Consider the following 12,124-nt stretch of genomic DNA (forward strand, 5'->3'; position numbering starts at 1 on the left):
ATCAAAATTAACATTCTGACCAAGTTTCATGAAGATACAGTAATAAATGTGGCCTCTAGAGTGTAAACAAGCTTTCCTTTGATTTGACCTTGTGACCTAGTTTTTGACCCTACCTGACCCAGATCTGAACTTGACCTATAGATCATCAAGATCAACATTCTGACCAAATTTCATTAAGATAAGGTCATAAATGTGGCATCTACAGTGTGAACTAGCTTTTCCTTTGATTTGACCTGGTGACCTAGTTTTTGATCCTACATGACCCAGATTCAACTTGGACCCTACCTGACCCAGATCTGAACTTGACCTATAGATCATCAAGATCAACATTCTGACCAACATTCATGAAGATACAGTCATAAATGTGGCCGATACAGTGTTAAAAAGCTTTTCCTTTGACCTGGTGACCTAGTTTTTTACCCCCAGATGACTCAATATTAAACTCATCCATGATTTTATTGAGGATAACATTCTGACCAAGTTTCATTAAGATTGGGCCAAAATTGTGACCCTTAGAGAGTTAACAAGCTTTTCCTTTGATTTGACCTGGTGACCTAGTTTTTTACCCCAGATGACCCAATATCAAATTCCTCCAAGATTTTATTGAGAGTAATATTCTGACCAAGTTTCAATTAGATTGGGCCAAAATTGTAACCTCTAGAGTGTTAACAAGCTTTCCCTTTGATTTGACATGGTGACCTAGTTTTTGACCCCAGATGGCCCAATATCGAACTCGTCCAAGATTTTATTGAGAGTAATATTCTGACCAAGTTTCATTAAGATTGGGCCAAAATTGTGACCTCTAGAGTGTTAACAAGCTTTTCCTTTGATTTGACCTGGTGACCTAGGTTTTGACCCCAGATGACCCTATATCAAACTCATCCAAGATTTTATTGAGAGTAACATTCTGACCAAGTTTCATTAAGATTGGGCCAAAATTGTAACCTCTAGAGTGTTAACAAGCTTTACCTTTGATTTGACCTGGTGACCTAGTTTTTGACCCCAGATGACCCAATATCGAACTCGTCTAAGATTTTATCGAGAGTAATATTCTGACCAAGTTTCATTAAGATTGGGCCAAAATTGTGACCTCTGGAATGTTAACAAGCTTTTCCTTTGATTTGACCTGGTGACCTAGTTTTTGACCCCAGATGACCCAATATCGAACTCGTCCAAAATTTTATTGAGAGTAATATTCTGACCAAGGTCCAATAAGATTGGGCCAAAATTGTGACCTCTAGAGTGTTAACAAGCTTTTCCTTTGATCTGACCTGGTGACCCAGTTTTTGACCCCAGATGACCCAGTATTGAACTTGTCTAAGATTTTATCGAGACTAATATTCTGACCAAGTTTCATTAAGATTGGGCCAAAATTGTGACCTCTAGAGTATTAACAAGCTTTTCCTTTGATTTGACCTGGTGACCTAGTTTTTGACCCCAGATGACCCAATATCGAATTCATCCAAGATTTTATTGAGAGTAACATTCTGACCAAGTTTCGTTAAGATTGGGCCAAAATTGTGACCTCTAGAGTGTTAACAAGCTTTTCCTTTGATTTGACCTGGTGACCTAGTTTTTGACCCCAGATGACCCAATATCGAACTCGTCCAAGATTTTATTCAGGGTAACATTCTGACCAAGTTTCATTAAGATTGGACCAAAATTGTGACCTCTAGAGTGTTAACAAGCTTTTCCTTTGATTTGACCTGGTGACCTAGTTTTTGACCCCAGATGACCCAATATCGAAATCTTCCAAGATTTTACTGACGATAACATTCTGACCAAGTTTCATTATGACTGGGCCAAAATTGTGACCTCTAGAGTGTTAACAGTCAAATTGTTGACGACGGACGGACGACAACAGACGACGGACACAGGGCGATCACAAAAGCTCACCTTTGAGCACTTCTTGCTCAGGTGAGCTAAAAAACAACAAAAAAACATTTCAACATCTTTCTACCTCATGTTTTATTTCCTGAGGCAAGAACACAATCCTTTTATCAGTTATAAAAAATTAAAACTTTGAACGGTGGGATAGGGAGAGTAGACATTGATCTAATGCAAGAGAAACAAAAGCTCTTCCTAATGGAGCAGAATATACCCATTCACAAGCAGGATAGGACAGGGCAGTAAAAATGGGCAGTAAAAAAATTTTTTTAAATCATTTTTGAGGTGTGCTGTGGTGCGGAGGGAGTGCAGGATGTGGATTAGGGATGCTAAGACACAATTTCAAGAAACATAACTTACAGAAAGTTAAACAAGAGGACCATGATGGTCCTGAATCGCTCACCTATCCCCACATGACCCAGTGTTGAACTGAGTATGACGTCGTTATTTCTATTATTTGACAAAGTGACCTAGTTTTTGAGCACATGTGACTTAGATATCATCAAGATAAAAAATTCTGACCAATTTTCATGAAGATCCATTGAAAAATATGGCCTCTAGAGAGGTCACAAGGTTTTTCTATTATTTGACCTAATGACCTAGTTTTTGAAGGCACGTGACCCACTTTTAAACTTGACCTAGATATCATCAAGGTGAACATTCTCACCAATTTTCATGAAGATCATGTGAAAAATATGGCCTCTAGAGAGGTCACAAGGTTTTTCTATTTTTCAACCTACTGACCTAGTTTTTGACGGCACATGACCCAGTTACGAACCTGACCTAGATATCATCAAGCTGAACATTCTCACCAATTTTCATGAAGATCCATAGAGAAATATGGCCTCTAGAGAGGTCACAAGGTTTTTCTATTTTTAGACCTACTGACCTAGTTTTTGACCCCACGTGACCCAGTTTCGAACCTGACCTAGATATCATCAAGGTGAACCTTCTGACCAATATTCATGAAGATCTCATGAAAAATATGGCCTCTAGAGAGGTCACAAGGTTTTTCTATTTTTAGATCTACTGACCTAGTTTTTAACCCCAAGTGACCCAGTTTCGAACTTGATCTAGATATCATCAAGGTAAACATTCTGACCAATTTTCATGAAGATCCATTGAAAAATATGGCCTCTAGAGAGTTCACAAGGTTTTTCTATTTTTAGACCTACTGACCTAGTTTTTGACCGCACGTGACCCAGTTTCCAATTTGACCTAGATATCATCAAGGTGAACATTCTGACCAATTTTCATGAAGATCCATTGAGAAATATGGCCTCTAGAGAGGTCACAAGGTTTTTCTATTTTTAGACCTACTGACCTAGTTTTTGATCCCACATGACCCAGAATCGAACTTGACCTAGATATCATCAAGGTGAACATTCTGACCAATATTCATGAAGATCTCATGAAAAATATGGCCTCTAGAGAGGTCACAAGGTTTTTCTATTTTTAGATCTACTGACCTAGTTTTTACCCCCACGTGACCCAGTTTCGAACTTGACCTAGATATCATCAAGCTGAACATTCTGACCAATTTTCATGAAGATCCATTGAGAATATGGCCTCTAGAGAGCTCACAAGGTTTTTCTATTTTTAGACCTAATGACCTAGTTTTTGACCCCACGTGACCCAGTTTCGAACTTGACCTAGATATCATCAAGGTGAACATTCTGACCAACATTCATGAAGATCTCATGAAAAATATGGCCTCTAGAGAGGTCACAAGGTTTTTCTATTTTTAGACCTACTGACCTAGTTTTTGACCCCACGTGACCCAGTTTCAAACTTGACCTAGATATCATCAAGGTGAACATTCTGACCAATATTCATGAAGATCTCATGAAAAATATGGCCTCTAGAGAGGTCACAAGGTTTTTCTATTTTTAGACCTACTGACCTAGTTTTTGACCCCACGTGACCCAGTTTCGAACTTGACCTAGATATCATCAAGGTGAACATTCTGACCAATTTTCATGAAGATCTTATGAAATATATCGCCTCTAGAGAGGTCACAAGGTTTTTCTATTTTTAGACCTACTGACCTAGTTTTTGACCGCACGTGACCCAGTTTCGAACTTGACCTAGATATCATCAAGGTGAACATTCTGACCAATTTTCATAAAGATCCCATGAAAAATATGACCTCTAGAGTGGTCACAAGCAAAAGTTTACGGACGGACGGACGGACGCACGCACACACGGACGGACGACGGACGACGGACGCCGCACGATCACAAAAGCTCACCTTGTCACTTTGTGACAGGTGAGCTAAAAAGGGGAAATCCCTGTGACCTTGACCTTTGAATCACTGACCCTAAATTCAATATGGATCTTCCTGCTCACTTGCAAAACTTTAACCTGAAAGCTAGTAGAAAGCAGGGAAGATAGATATTTCTATAACTTATAGACTAAGAAGCCATTTTTGAAATGTTTGGGCTCAAGAAACCAGACAAATGTATTTTTCTTTTCAGAAGGCTGAATCACACTAATATTCATGAAAAGTAGACGAGAATTATATGAACAATCATGAATTTATACAAACCTTGGAGAAGATCTTCGATTTTTTTCTTCACAGACTGAGATGCATCAGAACATCTTGTACAAATTTGCTGAAATACATGGGAAAACATATAAATGTCAATTAAAGTAACCATTTGAGATATTTACATCCAATAGACAGGCAAAAAAATTACAAACCTTTTGGAAAACAAAATATAGACATTAATTGTCAAAATTATCTATTTTTTCATATGAGAATTACTACAGCACTATACAAGAGCTGCTGGAGGACAGAATTGCTCCACTATTCACAACCCTTGTCACTGAAAAAGAGGTAAAGTAATGAAGATATACACATTAACAGATACAAAATGGACAAGATTTTAGGTCATAAAACTTACCCCTTTTATGAAGCTAAATGAGGGAACAGATAACACTACAATAACTGCTAAGTTAAAAAAAAACAAAAGCAGACACCAATGAATGGTGAGTGCAATACCCCTACCAATTCTTCAAATAGGCTAAAAACAATTAACGTTTTTATAAAGTTTCAAAACACACCTTGCACAGAACTGGTCAATCAGCAGACAACAAATTAGGCATGACACCACAATAAGTATAAAACCTAGGTTAGACAATAACGCCCATTTATTACTTATACTGTCTAAATTATAACTCCAACTATAGCTGCTTTTGAGAAAAGCAAATGTCTCCCACAACTATATAAGGTACCCATGCACCAAGACCTCAATTGCCTTATCAGACTTACAGTGCTTTGATTATAAAAACAAGTTTGAAGGGCCAGAATTCTGAAGTGCCTGGGCTGATTACTAGTGATTAGACTAGTAATCGTACTTGGTCGAGGACTTACTGGCAAACATATTTTGTTCAAGTTTGGTGAAGACTGGATGAGAAATGTTCGACTTAAGACTTTACAGTGCGGACAAGATTTGTGTCAGACAGACAGACACACACACACAGACAGACAGGAGTAAATCAATATGTCTCCCACACCACTGTGTGGTGGGAGACATAATTAACTAAAAGAACAAAACAGACTACAACATTATGTAACTCACATCTTTGGGTGTATCTCCCCATTTGTTCTTCAGTTGCTTGTCTGTTCTAGGATGAGAGGCAAGCACCTCCACCACTCTCTCATGGCCGTATTTACATGCCATATGTAGTGGTGATTCACAACTCTGTTATAAGAAAAAAAATATTCATTTTTTAACTCGATTACTTGCTTGTTTGTTAATTTCAGCTTAATGCAGCCTTTTCAGCCATATTTTAGTTAAATATCGCAGATTGTAAATCTTTGTTTTTATACAGGTAGGCATGTAAGAACCTTAAAATCGTCGACACATGTAATCCAAACTGCCCTTGTGATGTATCTATTCAGTTAAATGGGCTGCCTAAATATTTTGGTAGGTATTGAAATAACTATACAGAATATGGATTAACAATTTTCTAGGCAAGTAAATAACATTTTTATAGAAATCTCTCATCCTAGAGCTTGCCTCTTGATCAGATTGTGGACTGGTTCAGATCATGGAATGGGTCATATGATCATCATGAAATTTTGGATCACTGACTAGTTCTGATCAAGGAGTAGTTCAGATCAAAGACCGGTGCAGGTCATGAACGGGTTCTGAGTATGAATTTAGTTCAAGTCACAGAGTTGTGCTAAATAAGTAATTTAAATTACTAGGAATGACGATTTAAAAGTAAATGACACTGAATTAAATTGATCCAAACAATCAACATTATCTTGGTAAAAAACAAGACAGTTCATAGTTTTTCAAAAACAAAACCTACCCCTTTATCCGGCATATTTAAGTAGAGATCCACGAGAAAGTTGATACGAATATTCTGTGTTTCCTCCGAGTGTTTACTCTGGCTGTAAAGCTTGTTAACAAACTCTGGATTTTCCAGGACGTCGAGAATTGTCTGACAGATCTCCGGTTTGTTTTTGATTGCTGCTATATGCATCGCTGTGTATCGAGATCCTTCCTGTAGTAGTCATAGTAACACAGTACGATTATATGTATGCTAAGAAAAACAAGCTACATAATGATGGTATGTATGACTGTTTGTTTGTTTTGGGTTTAAAGCCGTTTTTCATCAGTATTACAGTCATGTAACAGTGGGCAGTTAACCTAACCAGTGTTCCTGGATTCTGTACCAGTACACACCTGTTCCCCGCAAAAACTGCCAACTTCCCCACATGAATCAGAGGTGGAGGACGAATGATGTCAAACATAATGTCTTTTATCAAATTGTCACGGAGAACATAAATACCACCATGTGATCATACTCAAGACCCCGCAATCCATAGATCTATGTTCTCCCTATTAAGCTAACCCTTTTTCATGCAATAGTAGCTTACATACAATACAAAATTTTGAAACTATGGAACCTGACTCAGAGTGACCATGTAAATGTGAAAAATTATATATATTATATTGGCTTATCAGCTTTCAATTCCTGTTATTAATATGAGCCGCACCATGAGAAAGCCAACATACATGTAGTGATTAATAATTACCTGATACATGACTGGGGTGTCCCCACTGCTAACTAAGAAGCGTGGATTATCCCAGACCTGCTCCCTGAAGGTATCAACATCACCAGACTCTATAACCTTCCTCAGTTTAGTAAGGTCCTGTAGTTTGGGACCTTTAAATGGTGAACTTTCTGACGGGGGTGCTGCCTCCTTCACTGGTGTATCCTACAGTAAAATACAACAAGATAAAAGCCTCAAAAGGGCGTACTTAAAGGTAATCTACATAATGTAAACAGAATTGTATCCATTTCATTATATGCTTTTCTATGAAATACTGGGAAATATCAGTGAGATTTAATCTATATCAGTCACAACAGCAGTGATATGTTTGCCAATCTACTTGTACATTGTGTATTGATTTCTAATTTTTCATCTAAAACAGGTTAAAAAATTGAAGTTGCGCTTTATTCCTTATACTTACCCTAGTATACTTCTCACTTCAAATAATGTAACTGTACAAAACTACAATGCTTGACTTTCGTCTTTGATTAACTTAGAAAAACTGAGCCGTGTTGGAAATACCAGTTTAACAATAGCTGCTTGAAAATGTGCCATTTCTGTGAAATCATTAATATTCGTGGAGGACTAATTTTCCTGGTTGAGTCAATCCAAGAAATTTAATACCAATGAAGAAGTAAAATTCCCATTCATTTACGTTCAAACGTTAAAATCCACTAAATAATTTCCCCATGAAATTGCTGTTTTGACCAAAACCACGTAATTTCATGCCCACAAAATTAAATGATTTTACAGTATAGAAAAAAAAGAGCATTGATACTAACCTCCTTAGATGGTCTGCGGGGTGACTGAAAAGCTGACTCAGCTGTTAATCTAGAAAACACTTTGGCATCCTGTTCTGACTTGAATACCTTGAACCTTGACCCTGTATATTTCTTTGCTGTTTTCAATGCTAAATCTTTGTCAGCAAAAACCAACTGGTCAGCTGAAACGATACACTTGTATCATAAGTCAGTGTATATATTTTGTTTTTAAAATAACTGTGTTGATAATCTGTAAGTTTTACAAAATTTCCTTGAGCATGCAGTCCATTTTGGAATAATGATAATTAAACACATATTCTAATATGGCTAACAATGCTTTAACCATCACAATGATGTTATGTTGACGTCACGTCAACGTGATATTTATGTACGCATCAAGAAATAGCGCTTTCAAATTTCATGAAATATTTTACTTATTATATAATAACATGTTTTAAACGAAATGTCACATTGCACATGTTTTGATTAATTTATACACATATTGAATTAGTTATTCGCTTTGCTGAATAATTCACAATAATTTTCGCTCGAACTGAATTCTGCCACAAGACGTATTACCATTTCCGGTCTTGGCGTGTTTTAACAAATAACTACTATTGGCGCCATGCTTGCGCGAAGAAACAGTTCCATCATATTTGATATAAATTTTACAATAAAGAACATTTTAGAATTGAAATAATTTATAGCAAAATAGTGATAAAGCTGCGCCCTCATGAAATTATTACGCCCGACGTATAACCGCCCATCGTGTATAAATACTGATAAAGCACGGTTTTGCTATAAATTATTTCTTAAATGTTAGTTTTGTTAGTCAAGATAAAAAGAAATTTTTTCGGAGTTGATCATATCATCATAACCTAATTTCCTGCACTTTTGTAAAATTTGAGAAGCGTGGCTTCAACATCAGAAATATTACCAAATTGAATATTTTGATAAAAAAAAGATAACATGAGACAGCGTGCTCGGCTATTTGGATGCTGGATCATGAAACTGGGCACATATGAGGTAGTTGGAGCTGTAACAGTTACTGGATTGTTTAATGATTCCAATATGAATGAAGATATTGGACTATAGCTTATGTCGGTGTCAAATGTATTTTGCAATAACAGGAGGAGAAGAGGAATAATTCATTGAACATTTCTGCATGTGTCATATCATGTGGCAACGATTTTAAGTTTGAATCAAATAAGTGAGACAGAGCAGATTAGTGCATTATAACTTGAACCTGAAATTCTAAGAAACAAGAGGCTTGAAAAGCTGACATTCTGGCACATTTAACAAACAATCATGTTCATGAAAAAATTTATTTGAATATATCTACCAGTTCATTACTGTAAAATCTGGTCAATAAGCGTATAGTCGCTTATAATAATTTTAGTGGCACTTTTATGCGCCTATTTTTGATATGCGCTTATACTTAAGCCAAAACTATGCGCTTATATTTGATATGCGCTTACAGACAAGCTGTGTGCGCCTATTTTTGATATACTAGGAATATTGACAATGGTTGAGAAAACGAAAGTAAAACATGGTCATGGACGTGCGCAGTGAACTACTTCCAATTATTGCATACAGTATTTATACATAATGAAACCATAATGAATACATAATTTGCAAATAATGTTCAATCTCTCGGATCGGACCATTAAAAAATTGTTCAACACTAAGATTGTAACATTTTATCCATTATCCTTTTCACAGATTTACAAAAGAATGACAAACTGTTATGACAACGCAAACAACTTTTCTGATGTTCAAATACTTTCAATTACTGAAAACATTTTCTATTCAAAAAGCATGATTATCGCAAACACTTATTGTTCCATCAGACAACAGACGTTAAAATATTTTAACACCCATCGGCTATTCAACTGGTAAGAACACTAATGTCACCTGTAATTATGGTAAACAATTATCACGGTATAATACCGTTAATTACGTCTTTTTGCTGAATCTGTTGTTTGTTTACCAGTAATCGGATATGCGCCTACTTTCGAGACACAATTATGGTAAGGGCATGACAGGCGCTTATTATCCCATACGGAATAACGGTAAGGCCGTATGCGCTTACTTTTGATATGCGCTTATATTCGAATATGCGCTTATTTACCAGATTCTACAGTATTAGCTTTTACATGTATGTTTTATGCTAATAGCTTTAATACATGTTTATCAGGAGGTAAAATAAGCACAGGTAAGTATCTGTTACTGGATACCTAATGCGATGTTGAATAAATCTTACCTTTACCTTTTACCTTTATTTCGTGTTAGAACATGTGAAGAATCCCTCCAGATATATTTGTACAGTCAGGGATTTTCTTGGATTTTCCAGATAGGGGTCCACGGACTCCCACACCTGCCAGTTTGGGAGTCCTGGATGACTTATAGGGGTCCCCAATTATAATTAAAGAGATCTTGATAAATTGTAAAGCAAATATCTAACAACCAGCTAACGCCCAATGACGTTTTGGCCTGGTTTTTTTAAGTTAGGTGATAATGAGTTAATGTTCTAATAAAGGCATACAATAAATAACCCCCAAATTAATAGGCACTATTGAAAGAAAAAGGGAAAAAAGGAATCGATAGGTAGAAAATGAAATTAAAGAAATAAATTGGAGTAAGACACAAAAGTAAGAAAGACATCACTTTCAATGGTTTTTATTCCTCTGACCTTGACCTTTGACCCTGAAATCAATAGGGTCATGTACACATAAAGACCAACATACATCTGACGTTTCAAGGTCCTACCTGAAAAACTTGTCTAGATAGAGCAGAAACAATTTTCAATGTTCAGGTTACCATGACCTTGACCTTTGACCCAGTGAACTCGTAATCAGTAGGGGTCATGTACACATCAAGACCAACATACATATGAGGTTTAAAGGCCCTAGGTGAAATAATTGTCCTGATATTGAGCGGAAACCATTTTCAATGTTCAGGTCCCTGTGACCTTGACAGACCTATGATCAAGTGACACCAAAATCAATAGGGGTCATGTACACATTAAGATCAATATATCTATGAAGTTTCAAGGTTCTAGGTGAAATACTTGTCCAGATATTGAGTGAACAAAAAGGTTAACATGAGACTCATTATTTCCATCCATCCGCCCGCCCATCTACAAGCTGGATTTTTCTTCGAAAACCCGGCCAAAAAACATAAAAGATACAATATTACATAAGCTGTATTTATTTCTTGGCTAATATTTTTATTCATCCTACCCTTGTAATTACCTTTTTATATGATTTATGTCATCTCAAATTTCCAAGGGTAAATCTTATTTCTGTAGGCATTTAGACTATTAAAATTTTGTCAGAGAGTGAGGGTGTTATCATACTTATAATACTATGACTGTGGTCTGTCTGCAGCAGAAAGTTTGTTCAATGTTACAGCTTTGATTCTGGGTAGCTGCAATATGTAACGTTATTTGAGTAACGGAGCCATACAAAATTATCAGTCCACAAGTGTAAAAAACATTTTTTTTTTCAAGTTTCCCTTGGAATTAGTTTCAATTTCATCAGACTGGCCTTGGCTATTATTATTTGGATCAATCAACACATTATCAATATATCTGTGGAGGTTCTATTACAAAAAATAAATTGTCGTATGCATTAAATCATGCATCAGCTAGACACATTTAAAAAACATGCAATTTGGTGATGTTTAACTACCAAAAAGTAGCTTAAATACTGAAAAGGACCAAATTGCTGAAAATGCAATTGGCAAAAAAGCGGGTCCCACGGACGCTCACCAGTTCACAAGTGCGAGTCCTCGGCCTAAAACACGCGTCCCGGAAATCCTTGCTAGGTTTGTGCACCAACCTCGTGAATCCCTCAGGATTCTGCTGAAATTGTAACACAAACAGCATGCGCAGAAACAAAGAAAAGAATAATTGAAAGGAAAGAATCTGTTGACAGAAATCAGCAACCATACATACCTTCGTTACTATCTTGTTCAACATTTTCTGGAAGACACACAGCATAGTAAACATCAGACACCACATTGTCTTTCTTGACAACAGAAGTCGATTCATTTTCTTTCAAGGGCCCTGCTTCATTACTTGTCTGCTCTTCTCTAACACCTCCTCGTCTCCTAAACAGTTCATTTGCGAGCCGCTTTTGAAACAAGGAAATGGTGGTTGGCGCAATTGGACCAACAATAACCCCATTTTCAGCTAGTTTTTCACGTAAAGTCTTTGTGTCAAACGCTTTAACCTCTTGCAGTATTTCTTCCATATTTCTATTTCATCGTTTTGTTGCGCAAACTTCTGTAACTATACTTAAAAATATTTTTTCTTTCAAATTTCCGATTTCGGTCTTCCGCGAAAACATATTACACGGTTGCCTGTAAGAATAACACTTCGTATTTCACTTCACTATTTTTT

The 12,124-nt window shown here is 36.5% G+C and overlaps 1 protein-coding gene across 1 annotated transcript in view; it reads right to left on the minus strand.

Moving 5' to 3' along the window:
* LOC123558022 (uncharacterized) overlaps window positions 1–12,093 on the minus strand; it is a 36,263-nt gene extending 24,170 nt beyond the window's left edge. The window contains exons 1-6 of the mRNA XM_045349894.2: window positions 11,678–12,093; window positions 7,741–7,901; window positions 6,941–7,123; window positions 6,211–6,405; window positions 5,472–5,594; window positions 4,436–4,502 (exon numbers count right to left, since the gene is read on the minus strand). Of these exons, the coding sequence (XP_045205829.2) occupies window positions 4,436–4,502; window positions 5,472–5,594; window positions 6,211–6,405; window positions 6,941–7,123; window positions 7,741–7,901; window positions 11,678–11,975 (1,027 nt within the window). The 5' untranslated portion in view covers window positions 11,976–12,093. The remainder of the gene's footprint in view (window positions 1–4,435; window positions 4,503–5,471; window positions 5,595–6,210; window positions 6,406–6,940; window positions 7,124–7,740; window positions 7,902–11,677) is intronic.
* Window positions 12,094–12,124: the final 31 nt, after the last annotated feature.

Source organism: Mercenaria mercenaria, chromosome 5, assembly GCF_021730395.1.
Source record: "Mercenaria mercenaria strain notata chromosome 5, MADL_Memer_1, whole genome shotgun sequence".
NCBI classification, from domain to species: Eukaryota; Metazoa; Mollusca; class Bivalvia; order Venerida; family Veneridae; genus Mercenaria; species Mercenaria mercenaria.